The sequence below is a fragment of the Rana temporaria genome, chromosome 4 (genome assembly GCF_905171775.1).
Source record: "Rana temporaria chromosome 4, aRanTem1.1, whole genome shotgun sequence".
Taxonomy (NCBI): domain Eukaryota; kingdom Metazoa; phylum Chordata; class Amphibia; order Anura; family Ranidae; genus Rana; species Rana temporaria.
In genome coordinates, this window is record NC_053492.1 from 352,476,178 (window position 1) to 352,498,249 (window position 22,072).

The window sequence follows — 22,072 nt, forward strand, 5'->3', positions numbered from 1 at the left end:
AGGATGATTGACGGCCGGCTCTGGCACGTCACGCTCCCCGAAGACAGCCAGAGTAGGTCTCGGCTATTCACAGCGCCTGCGCACAGGCTATGCGCAGGCGCCGTGAATAGCCAAGCCTATTTCGGCTATTTCCGGAGAAGCGTGACGTGCCAGGGCCGGCCGTCAATCACCTTCTCTCACCATAGGAACGCCCATTCCCCGGATTCTTCAATCATCGATAGCACAGTGAGTACGGGGATTAAAAATTTAAGACCGGCATACCGTAGCTCGCGCTACGATGCCGAAAGTAATGGTCTAATAAAAAAAAAACATTTTTTTTTTTTTTTAACAGGGTGAACCCCCGCTTTAACTATTATCAGCTATACCATGACCTGGATAAACAACAACCTTCTTTATCATATTTTATATTGCCTAAGACAAAGGTAACTTTGGTAAATATAATTTATGTTTAATTCAATTTCTACTGCACCTATTTAAGGGTATTTTTATTAGCTATTTGATGTAAAATTGACCACGTGACTTCTCAGTACTTTGGTAAGTTTCCCATTCTGCCCTTATTTAGTTATTGGAATGCTCATTACATTGTTAGTTACTAAGATTGGCACACTGGGGTGTAACCAGGTTCAGACAGTCAGTAACTAAAGAAAGAATTGCTTTTGCTGCCCACATAAATACAACTTCTTTTTGAGTCCCAAGCACAATATGGAACAGTTTCCAATAATTAAGTTGCGCCAAACTCTTAAATCATTGATATATAGATATAGTGAAAACATTGGAAAATTAATATCATAAAGTCCATCCAATATAAGATGTATGTGAAACAATATATGGAACAGTAAATAAAAGTCCTTCACTGCTTGCTATTTGTAGTTCTTTCACACCTTCTTATAACTAAGGTGTTTGTTAGGGCAAAATCAACCTAAAAAAATCAACCCAAGTACAGAAAAAGACTTGTTGATGTGCCAGAAATCCAGTGAGTTCCGAACTTCCTGTTTGGACTGACCACATATTGCCTCTACTGCACTCAAATTTTAACCAGCATTGTCAGCCTTGCCATTTTGAGTTCAGAGCTCCACCTATCTTCCACACCGTTCTGTCTCAATCCACAAATATACATTCATTCCTTTCCCAGCAATACAATGCTGCTGCCTTGACCCCCAAGCCTACACATCGTGGAGACGGGGTTGATTTACTAAAAGAGTACAGCATGTTAAAATTGAAATGTGTCTTTACCAATACTAATTGAGCTCCCTGAAGCCACCCCTGAAAGATTTTGAAAAGACGTGATGGTGATAATGTCACTGTAATAAAGGATGTTTCTTGCTACAGAAACAAATTAAAAGGAAGAAATGCTGGGACATGCTCTATACGGAGAGAGGAAAGTCTGTGTTTTTTTTTGTAATGTTCCACTGAACTAAGTGTCCTCTTCAATAGCAATAAACCTTTGTGCTGCTTTTTTCTTATAATGGAAAATGGCTCTGGCATATTACAGTATATAGCTTCCATATAGCTGGATTCAGGTAGGGGCGCGTATCTTTAAGGCGACGGAGCGTATCGTATTTACGCTACGTCGCCTTAATTTAGAGAGGCAAGTACTGTATTCACAAAGCACTTGCCTCCTAACTTACGGCGGCATAGCGTAAATGGGGCTGGCGTAAGCGCGCCTAATTCAAATGAAGATGGGGGGACGTGTTTTATGTTAATGTTTGGTGACCCGACGTGATTGACATTTTTTTACGAACGGCGCATGCGCCGTCCGTGTACATATCCCAGTGTGCATTGCTCCAAAGTACGCCGCAAGGACGTATTGGTTTTGACGTGAACGTAAATTACGTCCAGCCCCATTCACGGACGACTTACGCAAACAACGTAACATTTTCAAATTTCAACGCGGGAATGACGGCCATACTTAACATTGGCTACGCCACCTAGGGGGCAGCTTTATCTTTACGCAGCGTATCTCTTACAGAAACGGCGTATCTTTAATGCGACGGGCGCAAGTACGTTCGCGAATCAGCGTATCTAGTCATTTAGATATTCTACGCCAAACTCAACAGAAGCGCCACCTAGCGGCCAGCAGAAAAATTGCACCCTAAGATACGACGGCGTAGGAGACTTACGCCGCTCGTATCTTAGCCTAATTTAAGCGTATCTGGTTTCCAGAATACGCTTAAATTTACGACGGCGCAGATTCAGAGTTACGACGGCATATCTACTGATACGCCGGCGTAACTCTCTATGAATCTGGCTAATAATCTTTATCTTGTTTTTGTAGTTTTTTTTACTGCATAAAAATAAATATGCCAATGTCTACCTATACATTCAGAAATGCTGACAAAAATGCTTATGTTAAGGACACTCCAATGGCAAATTTACTTACCTAAATCCTACAATGGGACATTCCTTGCAGATATTACACTTGGCTTGATGCTTAGCAGTTTCAGATGCTGCCACTCTGTGAAGCACAGGTAGCCAGACCACGGACTGAGGCTCCAATCGCATCCATTGAATAAACTGTTTCACGTTGATCTCTGGCTTATTCTGAGTCTATAATAATAAAAAAAAAAAAGGACAGTGAGCAGTAGGATAGTAATATAGCTGTGAGTAGTAGTAATAAAAAACAACAAATAATCTGGGCAATTTAAGAAAAAAAAATCATAGCTTTATTCGATTATTACACTCTTGTAATGCCTAAAAAATCAACTCCCTCGGATTGACTGACAAAAGGAAAATAGCCTAGTTTGCAAAGAAATTTTTACTTAAGGTTTTTTTTTCCTTAACTTACTGATTGTGGTGAAAATTCGGAGAAAACTCAATAAAAAAAACAGTATTTTTGCGTGCACATGATTGGATGACTGAGGTCAGCAAAACTCCAATAAGCTGAGGGAACATTTCCTTGCAAAGTGAAAATTCCATTGTAAAGCAAAAATTCCTTTGCAAAGTGAACAGCCTATTTGCCTGTAGTAAATCAAACCCTCTTTCCTTTCATTCATGCCTTTCCTAGCCTGCCCAATCAAGAGTATGTGTATTTTTCCTCCATGTGAAGTACAACTCTAGCTAAGACTTGTACGTTAGTTAGGTAGATGTCCTCTAACTTCCATTACCACCAACCACTGACATCAGTATAAGGCGTGAGAAGAAATCTGTAACAGGGACAACGCTGCAATAAAAACCTTTTCTACAGAGTAGGGGAAGTTTTCGAAAATTCAAGTGGCTTTTCTTTGCTTTTATGTCCCGTTTGGAGATGGTTTTACCTTTCTTCCTGTCCCAGTGAACATTAATATCTTAACAGAGGCTTCAAACCTTCTCCACTCTGCTTAGTCTTCATGTACACTTGAACTACTTTGCTGGAATAAACAAAACGCTGCAAAATCCTGCCGTAATTTTACTGTGATTTTGGGGCTGGCGGTCAAAACTTTCCTATCCTGAACGCGGTTCTTCCACGTTCAGGAGATGGAGGTTAGGGGAGGCTGAACCTCCTCTAACCTCAGCAGCTTTTAAATGATCCTAAAAGCCTATGTGTACATAGGCACATGGGGGATGATTTACTAAAACTGGTGCACACAGAATCTGGTACAGTTCTGCATGGTAAAAAATCAGCTTCCAGGTTTTATTGTCAAAACTTAATTGAACAAGCTGAATTCAGAAGCCGATTGGTTACTCTACACAGCTGCACCAGATTCTGAGTGTTTCAGTTTTAGTAAATCTCACCGCTTTTATGGAGTTGAGTTTAGAAGCTTTGGAAAAAAAATGTCAAAAGCTCCTAAACTCAAGTTTAGGAGCTGCTAGTGTACGTTTTTCGGGTTGTAAAAAATGACGTTTTTAAAGGTCTAGAAAAAACAACGTTTTTCTCAACCCCATCATTAAAACGGCCTTGCCTACACACGATCGTGAAAAAAAAATGCTCTAGCAAAGTGCGGTGACGTACAACACGTACCGTCGCACTATAAAGGGGAAGTTCCATGCGGATGGCGCCACCCTTGGGGCTGCTCTTGCTGATTTTGTGTTAGTAAAAGATGATTCGCGCTTTTCAGTCTGTTACAACGTGATGAATGTGCTTACTCCATTACGAACGCTAGTTTTACCTGAACGAGCGCTCCCGTCTCATAATTTGCTTCTGAGCATGCGCATTTTTTCACGTCGTTAAAGCCTACACACGACCATTTTTTACGACGTAAAAAACGACAACGTTAAAAACGACAACGTTAAAAACGACAACGTTAAAAACGACGTGGAAAATTAGAGCATGTTCAAAATTTTTAATGCACATTTTTTACATCGTGAAAAATGCTCTGGAGCCCACACACGATCGTTTTTAATGACATAAAAAAAAAGTAATTTTTTACAACCTGAAAAATGGTCGTGTGTAGGCGGCATTACACTTTAAAAGCCTTGAGATAGAGACAAGGAAAGTACTCCTTTATGTTCCCACAGCTATATAGGTTTACATTTCCAGGTTGTGCACAGCTGTTTTAATTTTATTGGGCCCTGTTATCGCAGTATATAGAGCAATGACTTCAATGGTGTAACATTTGCATGGAACTCATGCCACTGAAGTGGGTTAAACATGATCACCAAAATACTGACAATGTTTTCCCTAAAAAGCTTTAGGTTACTGACAAAGGGCCAGATTCAGGTAGAATCGCTGCATCTCTGCGGCGGCGTAACGTATCTCATTTACGTTACGCCGCCGCAAGTTTTACGGGCAAGTGCTTGATTCACAAAGCACTTGCAGGAGATACGCCGTCATATCTTCTTTAAGAATTCGGCCCAAAGAGTTTGGCTCCATGCACACTGGAATAAAAAAAACCTTGCTTCTATAGGAGTTTTGTGTTCTGCTTGTAGAAGCAACTCAATGTTGTCCTATGTGTCTATGCACATTAGGACGTTTACAGGCATATTTTGAGATCAACGTTTAGAGGCAGGACAAAAAAAAACCTTCTCAATCGTGTTTCTGATTGGAGCTTACTGGCAGAAAAAAACCCATAAAACTCTCCTAAACTCATCTAAACGTTGTACAAAAAATGCTCTATATGAGCGTTTTTTACTCCTAAGAGAACAGACTCTTTTTTAAGCCCAGTGCGCATGGAGCCTAACATGTTAAAAAATGTGAAGTCAGAATTAGAAATTACCAATGTTATTGGGGTTTTCATGCTGGTACTTGAATTGTTTTTGACTACCTTTAATCCAATTATCTTTACAATTCTCCTTAAAATAATAAAACATGGTTTTATGTACATATTATTGTCACTACACTATTTTCTTTACCTATGACATTTGTTATTGGTTCTATGAGAGTGTTACAGGTAAATGTTAAGCATCTGTTTAGTTTATTATGGCAGAGATGTAAAAAAATCTAAATGTAACCTGTCACCAATTTTGTCCCAGTTTCTAAAGCTGTGAGGGCCAAAATGCGAATTAATATATATATATATATATATATATATATATATATATATATATATATATATATATATACATACACACATACACATTATATTACCAAAAGTATTGGGACACCTGCCTTTACACGCACATGAACTTTATGATATCTCAGTCTTAGTCTGTAGGGTTCAATATTGAGTTGGCCCACCCTTTGCAGCTATAACAGCTTCAACTCTTCTGGTAAGGCTGTCAACAAGGTTTAGGAGTGTGTCTATGGAAATGTTTGACCATTCCTCCATATATATTTGTGAACAGTTTACTGCTTTCCTCTGAATTACTGCAATTTCTTATCTTCAGTTTTCATCAGTCCTCAATGCTTGTGCAAGGCTATCATGATTTGAGTTCAGTGACAGACAAAGTCAAGTAAAAGAGAAGTGCTGTTTAAAAAAAAAAAAACATATATACTGTACTCTAGCTAGATGGCTGCAGCATCGATCCAATGTTGTAGCTGTCCCCCGCTGGCTCTACACCAAGTACTAAGCTATCAAAGATTACTGATCACTCAGTTCTTGGTCCTCAGTGAACAGAGAGCAAGTGACTATCAGTTAGCCTCACAGTGGTGCGCTGAGAGGCTGACCCAGCTGCCTGCCATCGGGATCTCTGTAGAGCCTCAACCAGCTCTGTGAAGTCAGATGACAGCGGGCTTTAGCGTGCAGTCACCTGAATCTGGGACACAGGAGTGCAGAACTAAGTGCACTCCTGTGATTCCCAGGAGACATATGGTCACAAAAGCTTTGGCCATACTTCTTTAATGAGTGAAGTGCATAACTCTTGGTTTAATCAGAACCTTCAGCAACCTGCCAAGTGTGTTTTATATTTTGCCTGCACAATTCCTTGAAAAAATGTACAAATGTTCAATTAACAGTTGGTTATGTTCCTAGAGATTTTTGAATTCTAAGACCAGTGTTTTTAGACCAGTTATCCTACCCAAAAACTAAAGTTTTAGATATGGCGTTCGCATCATATTCACTAACATAAAGGAGAGTATTATTTATATAGGCAAACACATATCCTTAGGCAGAATGCTTTGAAAAGCTAATTTAGATTTCTTAAGAGCTTCAGCTATAAAACAAATGAATTAGAAACTAATGTACTGAAATTAAACGTGAGCACATGAATTAAAGATCAGCTCAACTCTATCTACTTCGAAATGTGATGGAGTTGTAGGTTGTTTTGATTTTTTCTGAAATAAGGCATCACTGGCATCACAAATAAGAGGGCAAGACCAGCATGCTGATTATTTTTCTAGCTATTAGATTTTGCATTTATATTGAAAAACATACAAGTGTAATATGGATTACAAAGAGCACTAGAGCTTGCAAGTATCAAAAGGGCATTGGCTTTTGTCCAACTTAGAGCAAACTCTTCCTGCCCAGAATAAGCACTAGCCCCTTTTTCAACAGTCCTTTTGTTGCAAAGAAAGAACAAATGGCCAGTGGGTAATCACACATTGGGCTGAGGCCAAAGATCCAGGACCTCCCAGGTAATAAGGAAAGCAAGCTGAGGACAACCCAACATGCTTTCAGATACCTCCCCTGTTGATAATTTTAAAGTCATAACTACTGGCATAGCAACCCAGGAAGCTGATGTGTGGTGAAGGATCGAACTCGATTTGAAAAATGCAAACACATGCTTATGGCATGTGGGTTTCTTTACGAAAAGCAAAAACAATGGCAGACAGAGAGAAATCTACCAGAGAAAAAAAATTGTAACTGAGCCTCCGAGGCGTAACTAGACCTCTAGCAATGACAAAACAAATATTGATAGGAAAATATGAAAAACTTTATTAGGTGACAAAAAAAAATTCAAAAGAACGTCTATTTCTTTACCATGCACTGATCTATGTGCCAAGTATTGTTTTACAACATGCAGGAGAAGAGATACAAATTCACAGAGGCAACAGAAGTGACCTGAGGGATGGAAGCAGAGGCTCCCAATGAGGTTTGCTACAAGCACATGTACTTAGACCTAAATCATTGTTAAAGAGGTTATAAGTAAGGCCTCTTTCACATGGAGCGGACCGTTTTTGTGTCCGCTCCGTGTGTCCGCAAAAGCTCAGCGGGGATCACCCGTAATCCCCGCTGAGCTGTCGGCGGATAGGGCGGTCGCCGCACACAGTGCAGAGACCGCCCTGTCTCTGCTCCGCTCTTCCCGTCTGTCCGTCTGCATCTGATCCGTTCCACCGGACGGAAGAAAAATAGGGTTTTCTTCCGTCCGCAAAAGCGGATCCCGACGGACGCGGACGTTAGCGGATGCTCCATCCGCTAACGGACGCGATCCCATAGGGATGTATTACAAGTACGTAAACGGACTTGTAATAAACGGACGAGCGGACGTCTGAAAGGGGCCTAAGGGCACCAAAAAGAAAGGTTAGTATCCACTGACCATGAATGCAAAAAGGTGAAAACAAGATAGTGTGCAAAAACTGTACTGACCACTAATAAGAAAGTGGTATAAGTAGAAAAGAGAGGATTAAAGACAGCACAATGGCCATTTTGTGCCACAGGATGACAATAAGTGCTCCCCAAGCCATTTGAGCGCACAAACAGGTAAGCACCTATGGCACTTAAAGCAGAACTTCAATTGAATATACAAAATTGTCTTATTATATAAGAACCAGAAATACTTGCTTTACATTAATCTGCAGTAATTTGGGTTTACACAGTTTACAGGAAGGTGAAAGAAAGCAAAAGTCATCACAGTTGATGTGATGCTCACATATAATCCAATGAGTAGCCTTGGTGTGGGGTGACACAAGGAACTGAAGAGGTGCAATTATTATTATTATTATTATTATTATATCTTCCACATAGCGATTTCCTGATCACTTGAAGAATACCAAGTCCAGACAAATTTTCACACATATATGAAATAAATGTGTTACTTTGGGGGTAAAATGCAATGTCTAAGCATACTTTGTCCTAAAAGGTTGATAGCACAAAATAAAAAGCTGCAGAAATATTTAAAATATCAAATCTCTCAAATTCTTTATAGATCTGAACATTTTTTAAATACATTGAAATGTTAAAAAACTGAATATATCTATCATCATGCATCACTGCATACAGTTTTCTTAAGCAAACTATTTATTGGTAGCTTAGCTGCAAAGTTTTTTTACCTGGGGATCCTGATAGTAACATCACTTTCTGTTGAAGGCTCGCATCGTCTCCTAACCAAGTGTTTCTCAACTCCAGTCCTCAATGCACCCCCAACAAGTCACGTTTTCAGGATTTCCATTATTTTGCACAGGTGATTTGATCAGTTTCACTGCCTTAGTAATTACCACAACCATTTCATCTGAGGGAAATCCTGAACACATGACCTGTTGGGGCGCCTTGAGGACTGGAGTTGAGAAACACTGTTCTAACCACTTCAGCTCTCACACATGTAGCTTCTCTAATAGCTGATGTATTTATATAAGAACACTTAGCTGTTATTTTGGCAATTGCCAAAAAGTGTGTGTGTGTGTGTGTGTGGGGGGGGGGGTGACAGCAGGGGATGACAGGGTGTACTACACACACCCTATGGTCCTCAGGAAAATATTTTGGATGTGTGTACCAAGCCCAGTGTTTGCAGCATTGTCAGCCTGTCAGCCTGCCATGCTAGTTTGTTCAATTGGTTGTTGCTTATCTGATAGACCTAATAGGCAGCCAGACTGATAATACTGCAGCTTATGGAGGGGCAGTGGTTTTAGCAGTTAGGCCCCGTACACACGTCCGAGGAACTCGACGGGCAAAACACATCGTTTTGCTCATCGAGTTCCTTGTGAAGCCGCCGAGGATCTCGGCAAGCCAACTTTTCTCATTGACTAACGAGGAAATAGAGAACATGTTCTCTATTTGGCCCGACGAGATCCTCGTCAGCTTCCTCGGCGAAAAGTGTACACACGACCGGGTTTCTCGTCAGAATACGGCTCCCATCGAGTTTCTGGCTGAATTCTGCCGAGAAACCCGGTCATGTGTATGGGGCCTTAGACTGCAAGTAAGTACTGTTGATAACAAGATCTCAAAGTTAAACACTTTGGGGTTGATCTACTAAAACTGGAAAGTGCAAAATATGGTGCAGCTCTGCATAAAAACCAATCAGCTTCCAGGCTTTTTTTTTGTCAAAGCTTAATTGAACAAGCTGAAGTTAGAAACTGATTGGCTACCATGCACAGCTGCACCAGAGTTTGCAGTTTTAGTAAATCCACCCCTTTTGTCTTGTGGAAAATTATTTACCAATAAATATATCAGGGCCATTTACCAGTGTCTCACTCTGATGTCTCATAATAAGCCATCATATTCAACATATCTCCTTCCAACTTTGCATGTTTAAAATTGATTTGATTGAGATCACTAAAATGTTCCCACCGTGGGCATAACATAAAATACTCTTTTAGATATATAAGCACCTGTGGTGGCTCATTATATTATGTGTGGGCTTGTTTAAATATGTTTACAAGTTTTTTAGACTCCCCACTAGCTTATATTTGTTTTCCTGTAATAAGTTTACACAGCATCAGTAAAAACTAAAATTAATTGTGTTTACTTACATGTTGAAAACAACTGCGGACACTTGGTTCAATATTACTTCCTCCAAAAGCTGCCACTTCCCCTAGTTGCCGTGGGATTTGAATAGCATCATGTAGTAGTAAGCCCAGCTGCTTCTGGTCACAAGTATCTGCTGCCCCAGAAACTTCCTGGAAGAGATCTAGGAAGAAACAAAATGTTAATGCACTCCATGGGTAGTTACCTGATGAGACAACCAAATGCATATTGCTGTAATATACTGCATCATAATAAAGGAACAATTCCAATAATTAACCTCACCAGATAATCAACCGCTTAAAGTCCGCCCTATAGTAGTTTTAGGCATGGTTCACACTGAGGCGACCTGCCAGGCGACTTAATCTGATCGATATTTCTATTGCACACGTTCCTGGTAGATATGGCTCATAAAATGGTGGGTGCTGCAGCGATTACCAGTTGGGTCCTGGAAACATCAAACAAGCATATTTGCCAGACCACCATGGATCGACTTAGTCGCCTGATAATCGTGCTCCATGCAGTGCAATGGAACTGTTCTAATCGGAGCGACTTAAGTCGCTCCTATTTAGAAAAAGGTTCCTGTACGTTTTGGGGACAACTTGCATTGACTTCTATTACAGAAGTCGCTTGCAAGCCACGTTAAAGTCGCCCGGTATAGGGCGGCTTCAGAGTTAGGCAACTTTAAAGCCACCCCAGTGTGAACTGGCACTTACTGTTTACGCTTTTTTTGTAGCGTAAACAATAAAAAATGCAGAGGTGATCAAATACAACCAAAATAAACCTCTATTTGTGGGAAAAAACAGACATACATTTAATTTGGGTACAGCGCTGCATGCAATTGTCAGCTCAAAAGTAACGCAGTGCCGTATCGCAAAAAAATGGCCTGGTCATGAATGATCAGCAGATGCAGCTACAGATCCATTCATTCTATTGCAGTGAGACAGGTTTTTATTAACCCTTTCAGGCCAATCTTCTATCTCTATTTACAAGTTCCAATGCTTTCTCCATGTGACCTATAAATTATCTCCTCGCCTCCTTATCCTGCACATCTGGACATTAAACCCTTTATCTCCTTCCTGCCACTGTATATGACCAGAACAATAACCCCATCACAGCCTCCTTGCTCTGTTTATGACCTGCACATTGATGTATCTAGTGCGCCGTTGTGGCAGAAAAAACAGACTACCTTGGGGTGTTTGCTGTCCATAAAAGGTAATTTTGGGAGTTTTTACACTATTCAGGCATTCTTATTTTTGCATAAAATAAGAGGAACTGTTTTTCCTTGTCTTTAAAAAAAAGAAAATGAGAGCAGTTTTTAAATACCACCAAAAGAAAGCTCTGCCTTAAAGCGTTTGTAAAGGAAACATTTTTTTTGCTTTAAAATAACAAACATGTTATACTTACCTACACTGTGCAGTTTGTTTTGCACGGAGTGGCCCCGATCCACGTCTTCTGGGGTCCCTCGGCCGCTGTCTCTGGTCCTCTCCGCAATAACTCACCACAGTCATGCGAGAGAGCTCACATGGTGGTCTGTAATTGCGGGCGCGCTCCCGTGATAGTTACATAGTTACATAGTTACATAGTTACATACATAGTTACATAGTTAGTCAGGTTGAAAAAAGACACAAGTCCATCCAGTTCAACCACAAAAAATAAAAAAACAAAATAAAAAACACAGTAAAATCCTATACACCCAACTCCATACCCACAGTTGATCCAGAGGAAGGCAAAAAACCCCAGCAGAGCATGATCCAATTTGCTACAGCAGGGGAAAAAATTCCTTCCTGATCCCCCGAGAGGCAATCGGATTTACCCTGGATCAACTTTACCTACAAATCTTAGTACTCAGTTATATTCTGTACATTTAGGAAAGAATCCAGGCCTTTCTTAAAGCAATCTACTGAGCTGGCCAGAACCACCTCTGGAGGGAGTCTGTTCCACATTTTCACAGCTCTTAATGTGAAAAAACCTTTCCGTATTTGGAGGTGAAATCTCTTTTCCTCTAGACGTAAAGAGTGCCCCCTTGTCCTCAGTGTTGACCGTAAAGTGAATAACTCAACACCAAGTTCACTGTATGGACCTCTTATATATTTGTACATGTTGATCATATCCCCCCTTATTCTCCTCTTCTCAAGAGTGAATACATTCAGTTCCTCTAATCTTTCCCCATAGCTGAGCTACTCCATGCCTCTTATCAGTTTGGTTGCCCTTCTCTGCACTTTCTCCAGTTCTCCGATGTCCTTTTTGAGAATTGGTGCCCAAAACTGAACTGCATATTCCAGATGAGGTCTTACTAATGATTTGTACAGGGGCAAAATTATATCTCTGTCTCTGGAGTCCATGCCTCTCTTAATACAAGAAAGGATAGCCGCTCACTGTATCACTCGGCCCCGCCCCTCGGCATGTCGCGTCACTGGATGTGATTAACAGCAGCGCCAGCCAATGGCTGCGCTGCTCTCAATACATTCGCTGTAGCCAATCGGCGGCCAGACTGAGCGGTAAAGAGGATCTCAGGACCGCGCGGGACTTTCGACGGATCAGGTAAGTAAAACGGGGGCTCGGGGGGGGCGGCAACACCAGATGTTTTTTCACCTTAATGCATAGATTGCATTAAGGTGAAATTTTTATTTCATTTACAACTCCTTTAAAAAATATATATAAAATTCATTTGGGTACATGACAAAGAAAATGTCAGTCAAACTATGATCACTGAAGACTGAAAAATGGCCTGGTAATGAAGGCATATTACAGATAGGTACTCAAGTGGATAAGGTTCTCTGGCCCCTCAGTGACTACAAAACATCCAGGCCATAAGGCAGCAAAGCATCCCCAAATCTTTATCCTGCCCCCACCACTGTTCACAGTTAGATATAAAGATATGAGGTGGGTAAGCAGTCTTGTCCACTTAAAGCTTTGCTTCCCTAAGTCCTATATGACCTTCCTGCAATCATACAGGTTAGGTCACACATTCCCACCAGAAAGTCAGTCTACAAATCATTACAAACTGGTAATTTAAAGCAATGTGGTTTAGGCTAGGAGAAAGCATCCAGCAGACAATTTACATTTCCTTTTTAGGGCTGTAAGAAGTCCTTAATTGGGCGTTTTATACATTTCTCTCAGGTTTTTCCCTAATTTCCTGATGATAATGAAAACCTTTCACTTAGCTGACAATAGATGTCTGACTTGCTGTGCTGACAGCGTAAGGGAAAACAAAATGCGGTGCTCTCAATCTAGACATAGAAGCAGATTGTATTGCTGAATTCTCAAAGGAATCTATAACAGCGGCGGGTGCTAATGGATAAGAAGCTATTGCATCCCAAGTGCATTATCCACCCCAGTAAGAAAGCTTCTATTAAACTTCTCTTTTTATGTGCTATAAATTGTGTTTATTTCAGACATGTTAAAAGAAATTGGTACAACTGTATGGACGCCATATGTACAAGAGCAATGCAAGCAGCAAAACTGTTAGATCTTTAAAATCACACAAACTTGATGGATGAATAAGTTTGCTGTAAACATATACTGGTTACTTACAATTCCATTACTGCAAATAATGTTAGCTGGCTAATGATTTTTACGTAAAGGAGAATATTGTAAACAGTTAACTAATGTTTAAAGCAGAACTAAACTTTCTTAATCAACAAAACGGAACTAAACCGGCCTATCCTTTTCAGCCAAGGAAGCTGCCATCTTATCTTTGGTTTGATATTTAACTGCCATGGTGTTGCACATGTCATCAGGTATGACACCAGCGATTTGATGGTTTGACAGTTTGGTTGAATGCACAAGCAAATGTGACTCTTTGCATTCCCGGGAGGCCTGGAATGTAAGTATTTTTTGAAACTGTTAAATTGATGGGTTTAGTTCCGCTTTAACATTTTTTTTAAAATTCTGTATTGGAAGCTTTCAAGTCATACAGAAATAATCAATCCAGTTAAACACCATAGTAATACACATCATGGGCACTGAATGTGATTTACACATGGAATCTAAACAACCTCTATAAGCAACATGATTTAATAGGTGTGTGTAGGAGATCCAGGGGGGAGCCTGTAGTATTTACAGTTTTTTGACGCAATAAATCAGCGATTATTATACCACTAGAGGATTTTATAAGTTTTCTTGATAGGCTGCTAATTGCTATGCGAGAGAGGGAGATATGAGTAAAGTCTCCAGTAGAGGTGCCCCATGAGTCCCTGGGACTGATTATCTAAAAGGTCCACACAGCTTCATGTTTTATAGACCTACTATAATTTGGGGTCTTTTAATTTGGTAATAGGCTGTGTTTGTTTAGGTGGAGGGTTTTGTTGGCGACACTTCATTGCATCACCAACAGATGAATGATGGACACTGTGTCACATATATAATTTCAAGAGGTTTATTTTATTCACAAGGACACTGGTGGTTATTATTTTATTTATTCTGTTTTTGATTTTTGTTTGTTAATAGTGATTTGAATACAGCGCAATAGTATTGTTGCAAAGGATATTTACATTTGTATGTTGTGTTTTTGAGTGCGGCTTTATAAAAATGTTATTGTATACAGTATTAATATTTATTTATCTTTACCAACAAATTGATTGTTTAGCACAATGCAAAGTTTTTCTTTTAACAAATAATTACAGATCAATTACATCTAAAAGCAACATGTCAACATTAACTATTTGTATTTGTTATTCTGCTCACAAAAAAGTAGCAAGTTACTTGTTTTAAAATTGATTTTTTTGTTTTTTTTATTCCTTTTGTTGCTTCTTGCTTTTTGGCCTGGCCAATTATGTCATACATCCCATGAGTCTTCATGAGCATCTTTTTTTCCATTCATCTAGAGGGGCTGCTTTCTCAGCTAAGACACTCACCTGCCTGTGTGCCTGAGCTATATGGATTCCAGAAAGTAAATTCTACACAAATCATCTGCCCTTACTCAAGATAACACAGCTAGATATGCTAGAGGGGGGTTTCCAAAGTTATTTCTTAACACAATAAGGCATGGATACATGGATGGATGGGCAAGTTTGCTTTGAATAATACAAATGTTTGTAGAGCTCAAATACAGTTTATTTTTGCAATTGTTTTGCATTATGAACTCCAATATACCAAATAGTCAAATCTGCAGCTCTCCTGTCTTGCTTTAGGCATTAAGAGTTTTATTTAGCAAAGTGAATATTTATGGAGTGTCCTATCTGCAAAATCTGCCTGATGATAACAACGAATAACTGATTTAGGCCTTATACATAATTATTACATTGTGTTATAATCCCCTGCAACTACTAGCAAAGACACAGTGAGAATATCTGACAGATGCAGAGAAAAATGTGTTCTTTACTCTTGGACAAAATAATATGCGCGCAATAGCAGATGCCAGCAGAGAAAAACACAATAGCTATAATAGACATTCAAGGCTGTCTCAATTTTTTTTAACAGGAAGCTTATTACAGGGGAGTTTGATTATCAGAGAGATACATTTTTCAAAAATGTGAACAAAGTTGGCAAAACACTCATTAATTCTGCAAATAATGAACAGACTAAAAGATTCGAACCGTTAATGGGCAAGCTGAATGTACCACATTGATCGATTGATCAACCTGGGTACAACCAGCCTGCCTTGTTCTCTTACAATTATCTCTAGTGGCTGCTATAGCCGCTAGTGATAATCACTGTCTTCCCGTGGTTGCGGGAAAGAAATTTGCACCGTGTATGGCCACCACCTTAGTAGGAAGGGTGTACTTTTCATCATAGACCTTGTTGTCTCCTCTCCAAATGGTTATGGTTGTGGCCAAAAAGCTACATTTTGGTCTCATCACTCCAAATGACTTTGTGCCAGAAGGTTTGAGGCTTGTCTCTGAGCTGTTTGGCATATTGTAAGCGGGATACTTTGTGGCATTTGCTTAGTAATGACTTTCTTCTGGCGGCTCGACCATGCAGCCCATCTTTCTTCAAGTGCCTCCCTATTGTGCATCTTGAAACACCACATGTTTTCAGAGAGTACTGTATTTCCCCTGAAGTTATTTGTGGGTTTTCTTTGCATCTCAAAAAATGTTCTGCCAGTTGTGGCTGAAATTTTAGTTGGTTTATCCGACCGTGTTTGGTTTCAACAGAACCCCTCATTTTCCACTTCCTGATTAGAGTTTGAACACTGCTGATTGGTATGCTCAATTCCTTGGATATCTTTTTATATCCCTTTCCTGTTTTATACAGTTCAACTACCTTATCCCACAGATCCTTTGACAATTGTTTTGCTCTCTCCATGACTCAGAATGCAGAAACATCAGTGCAGCACTGGATGAAAGATGCAAGGGTCTGTGAGATGTTCTTTTGGTGATGTACAGTGGTGTTTTTGCGCCCCAACATATCTTTTAAAATTATGGCCAAAAAGTTCAACCTTGGTTTTATCAGACCATAACACATTTTCACACATGCTTTTGGGAGACTTCAGATGTATTTTTGCAAAATTTAGCCAGGCTTGGATGTTTTTCTTCATAAAAAAAGGCTTCCGCCTTGTCACTCTACCCCATAGCCCAAACAAATGTAGACTATGGGAGATTGTTGTAACATGTACCACACAGCCAGTACTTGCCAGATATTCCTGCAGCTCCTTTAATGTTGCTGTAGGCCTCTTGGTAGCCTCTCTGACCAGTTTTCTTTTCGTCTTTTCATCAATTTTGTAGGGACCTCCAGTTCTTGGTAATGTCACTGTTGTGCCATATTTTCTCCACTTAATGATGACTGTCTTCATTGTGTTCCATGGTATATCTAATGCCTTGGAAATTATTTTGTACCCTTGTCCTGACTGATACCTTTTAACAATGAGATCCATCCGATGCTTTGGAAGCTCTCAGTGGACCATGGCTTTTGCTGTAAAATGTGAGGAAAGACCTACTAGAACAGCTGAACTTTATTTTGGGTTAATTAGAGGCACTTTAAATGATGGCAGGTGTGTACTGACTCCTATTTAACATGAGTTTGAATGTGATTGCTTACACAGCTACATCCCCAGTTATAAGATGGTGTGCACACTTATGCAACCACATTATTTTAGTTTTAGTTTTACCACATTAAAGGTGGAAAAAGTTCTGAAATTATTTATCTTTGTCAAATTTTTTTACATCACAGAAACTTGACATTTTAACAGGGGTGTGTAGACTTTTTATATCCACTGTAGTCATTATTTTATTGTTTTATTATACAGGATTTATATAGCGCCAACAGTTTATGTAGAGTTATCATTATCACAGAATTATAAAAACAAAAAACAAAAAAAAAAAACCCTAGTTCTCAAAAATAGCTAAAATTACAAGCCTCTGCTGTAACGGAGCTTAATACTATTATATGCAATGGGCATTTCCTCATCGTTTTGCTTTCATATATTATTACAAAGTGACGACAATTCTGTACTGAAATATTTGTGTGTTTGTCTGTATAAATAATGCTGTAAGAGTATATATTATAAATTATATATACACCAGAAATTAATTTTGCATTATATATGTATGCTTGGAACTGACCCAGCGGGGACTGTTTGCTTGTCTCATTCAGGCAATGCAACACTTGTAAAGGCTCATGACCAGAATATTGATTGATAAGTGGGTAAAATATTATTTCAATACTGTGCTGTTTACTCCCTCTGGAAACTATCCAAGCTCTTGGAAGCAAGTCTAAAGGACGGGAAAACTAGCCTCTAGATCGACTTATGTATAATAAATGTCAGCATGTTAAACTGAAATTTAAAGGACATGGTCGCTTTCTGTGCTTTACCTATCAAGAGGGTGAAGAAGGAATACAAATATTTATAGTTAAAGTAAAACAATCCTTTAAGCTCAATGACAATCTAAAAATGTAAGAATATTCTGTTGATTTTATTCTAAGTACATGTGATCTTTTACCATAAAGTACTGTAAGAATATGGTCATTCAAAGAATTATTGTTCGCAGAAATTTTACATACTAAGCAGTAAAATAGTATATGGTAGATAAGTGGTTTACATAATTGTAATACAGAACAGTAAAGAACATATATTGCAAAAATAATCACTACAGAGACTTATCCCATAGTCATTATCATGTCTGCAAGCCTTGAACTGCCTGTGATTACATGGTGACGGCCCAAGAAGTGGTTTGCCAAATCTCATTTTAAATTGTTGGAACTGTGAAGGAGAGGACAAAACTATGTATAGAAAGTGTTTCAAATCTGTCTGACACAATCTAACTAAGCCATGTGACAAACCTTATTTCTCTGCTGGCGGTACTTCGATGATGGAAGAGAAAACTTTTAAATGAGAGATTGCTGCTAAAGGTTGTTTTTTTTTTTGTTAACCTGTTTTCTTTACAGGCCTTTCACATACAAATGCATAGTGCTACTAAGCTCAAAAAAGCTTAAGAAAATTACCTTACAAAAATAAAGCAGTATTTGATCCAAGGCAATAAACAACTATCAGGGCTGTCAAGGAAGTTTTTACAATCTGTACATCAGAATATAATCTATTTCAACCACATAGCCCACAAAAAAAAAAAAAAATTGAATTATGCATAAATGGAATCTAAAAAATGGTCTGTTATTCAATAAAAGCCACATACCACATACCACATACCACATACCACATACCACATACCACATACAATTATATTTTCTCATGCCTACTACGTGACTTATTATAGGCTTACTTGTAGGTATAGATGAAAAAGCGGACTTTACTACGGCTTTAAATAAAGTATTGTGCAAATATAATTTTACACTATGCTATGTTATGTTGCTTAGCTTATGGCAACATTATGATAAAACTGGAAACCATATCAGATACCAGTTTCTATTACGTACAACATATCCTCCAATGATCAAAATTCTACTTACATCTGTATTTTTCTTCTAGAAGTCCCTTGGAAAGAGATATAAGTCCAATCTTCAGAGACTGTACCCGAATCTTCCCTGTACGACCCCTGCAAGAAAATTGGTCCCATTAGTCATGACATAAAACATGCAATATATTCAACTAATTTGACATATTAAGCCATTGTCAAACAATGAGTACACTGCCTATTTGAGAATAATTTTTCTCTCCATACTTGTCAAGGCAAAATAAGCTTGAAGCAGGATGATGCAAGTTAGAAGTTCACATGAAGGTGAGATGAGAGTCAATTGTAGGTCAGAAGCACTGATAAATAACATTTGAATAATCTCAAAAGTGTCTCAAACTGGTTTCACAGCACATGCAAGCAGAATGGGGCCACTCTCTGTAACATTTAGTATTCACCCATCTCCAGAAGACTTCTGCGGTATCAGGGGATGTGGAGATCTGAGTAAGCACCTGCTATTCCCTGATCTTTCCTTCTGATTCTGTAACCTTATGTATTACTCCACAATGGGTTTAGTTGTGAATGGTTATATAAGTTATCTACTGTTAAATATGATTTGCTAAAAATTTGGTAACTTTGAAGGTTGTATCGACATGATTGTTTGTTCTGGTATATCTACTGCTGATGGAATTTCAGTACTATCTCTGCGCTTATGAATATTGAATGCGGATTGTATTGCTATGTATTGCTGGGCCGTCAGTATGTACCCTGTTCCATGCCTTGTTTGTTGTACTTTGTAAAATGAATAAAAGTACCTTTAAAAAACCTGGCCTAAAACATCGGAATTTTTTTTAACTATATAGGTTTCTTTTTTCTTTATCACCAATGGTGTTAGGTGGTGGGCAGCAAAGGGTGAAGGACCTGTTCCCAGAGTTAAGTTTTAAAGCCTAACTCCGGGAACTGTTAAAGTCCCTCCTGCAAGGTTTACATTTGTTTACATCATGCACTTCGGTGATGCTTAGACCGGGCCCATTCTCCACTATTCAGCCTATTCTTTCCTGCATCGCAGTGATCTGATGCCTCTGACATCATCAAGACTAATGCAGAAACCATAGCCCTGCATTAGATATGGGGAAGTCAAAGGGCAGTCCACTCTTGTAGCACAGGGGAGCACTGCTTGCAAGGGGGATCTGAGAATCAGGTAAGTAAAAGTGCTTTTACTGTCCCCTAGACTAAACTTGCATTAAACTTCTGACCAAGGAAGGATTTCTACTGCACCCTTCCAGAAGTTAGGGGATTTAATGGTAAGCCCCATTACATTCTTTTTTTTTTTTTTTTTTTTTTAGATAGAAGGCAGAGGACAGGTGGATCTTATCTTTGTTACTATTTTATTTTTTTCCACCTTATATTACTATCATGTCCTTTTTGCAGAAATTCCCCCTTACTTCCAATGACTGTGATACCCAGGGCAATGCTTGCTTCATACCTTCCTTTGGAGAATTAGTATCACTTGCTTCAAAATGGACTGTATATAGGAAAAGTTGCAAAATGTGCAAGATGTACTTTAGAAAGGTGAACTAGCTAACAGCAGTGCCCTGAATGTCTCCAAGAGAGGTAGTAACACAGACTTCTATAAAATCCTGACAGTGGTCCTAACACTTCTCGACGCCATCCAAAACAAAAAAAAGTTGTGATTGGAGTTTCATTCTAACTACCTATCGACCGCTCACAGTAAATACGCTGGCACAATCACGTACACATGTATGAGACAGCCTTCTTCTGGGTTTGGGGTACGCATTGGGAGGGCCCCTTCTGACCTGTGCTGTGATTGGACACAGCACAAGTTTGGCAGCCAATTCAGCTGTAATAAGCTGATTGGTTGTGTCCAACTACTCAGAGAGTTCTGTGCGTACATACACACAGAACTTTGTGTACAGGGAACAGTGATCTGGCTGTTTATTCTCCCTGAAAAGTGTGTAGAAACAAACAGACAGATCAGAAAGTAAAAGCAGCACACATTACACAGATTACACACTGTTAGGCACACAGTTAACCTCTTGATTGCCCCTAGATGTTCACTAGTTCATGAGTCATTAGTACTGTGTCAGTGTACATTGTTTTCACTGATCACTGTATAAGTGTCACTAGCATCATCAATGTCAGTTAGTGAACCTCCCAGATAGTGTCTGTTAGTGTCAGATTGGCCGTAACCCTATCATACTCCCACTATAAGTCGCTGATCACTGCCAATACAATAGAACGTCTACAGCTGCATAAATTACAGTTCATATATCATAGTTTGTAGATGCTATAACTTTCACACAAACCAGTTAATTTACACCTACAGTATTCAGATTTTTTTTTACCAAAGTCATGTAGCAGAATACATTTTGGCTTAAAATTATTTCAAAATGTTTGGTCTTTTTTCACTTATATAATAAAAAAACCCAGTGGTGATCAAATCCTACCAAAAGAAAGCTCTACTTGTTTAAAAAAAAATAATATACATTTAATTTGCGTATACAGTATTTCATGACCGCGCAGTTACCAGTTAAAGTAGCAGAGTGCTGAATAGCAAGATTGGTCATGAAGGGGGTAAAACATTCCGGGAGTCAAGTGGTTAAAAGCCAACTTCTGGAAAATTTTAAGTTATCCCTTGCAGTGGGGCTGCATCCGCACAGCAAGGGTTAATTGTTAATTTTCTCTGTGGGGAAAGGAGAAACACTTTTACTTGCCTGATCCTCTGCTTCCATGGCAGATGCCACCCCCCCACACTTTGGGGGTAGACTGTCCTTCGATATCAACACATCCACATCAACACATCCAATACATGGACCCTGCTCTGTCTTGCTGATATCAGCATCCTACACCATTAGAGTGCAGAGAAGAAGAGGCTGTTGGGGCCAGTCTAGCAGTGGGGAGTTGCAGATGATTGGGCAAGTAAATTTTTTTGTGGCCTTCATGTTTTAGAAGGTAAGGGAATGTGAGGGGGTGCTCTGCACTAGGTAACACTTGGAGCACATTTCTGAAAGCTAAGACTCAAGGCTTTTTAGAAGATAAGAAGAAATAAAATATGTTAGTGGTCAGAGTTTTCAAATGCAGAAGTTAAATGCAATGGTGAAACTATCAATTTTGTTTTTTAAATCACTGAATTATTTATTCTATTATATGGCAGAATTACCTTTTAGTGTTATTTGCAACAATTTTTGTCATACATAATAAACTCTACAGTGCAATATAATTGGCCTTATAATGCTAAAAACCATCAACCAACTCTAATTTTAGGATTTGTGATGGAAACGAGGCATGTGT

General features: G+C 39.1%; 1 protein-coding gene across 11 annotated transcripts in view; it reads right to left on the minus strand.

The window, feature by feature from the left end:
• UTRN (utrophin) overlaps nucleotides 1–22,072 on the minus strand; it is a 910,930-nt gene that overhangs the window by 61,624 nt on the left and 827,234 nt on the right. For all 11 annotated transcript variants that reach the window (XM_040350827.1, XM_040350824.1, XM_040350828.1 and 8 more), the window contains 3 exons: nucleotides 18,819–18,904; nucleotides 9,980–10,137; nucleotides 2,381–2,547 (listed from right to left, as the gene is read on the minus strand). In XM_040350827.1, the coding sequence (XP_040206761.1) occupies nucleotides 2,381–2,547; nucleotides 9,980–10,137; nucleotides 18,819–18,904 (411 nt within the window). The remainder of the gene's footprint in view (nucleotides 1–2,380; nucleotides 2,548–9,979; nucleotides 10,138–18,818; nucleotides 18,905–22,072) is intronic.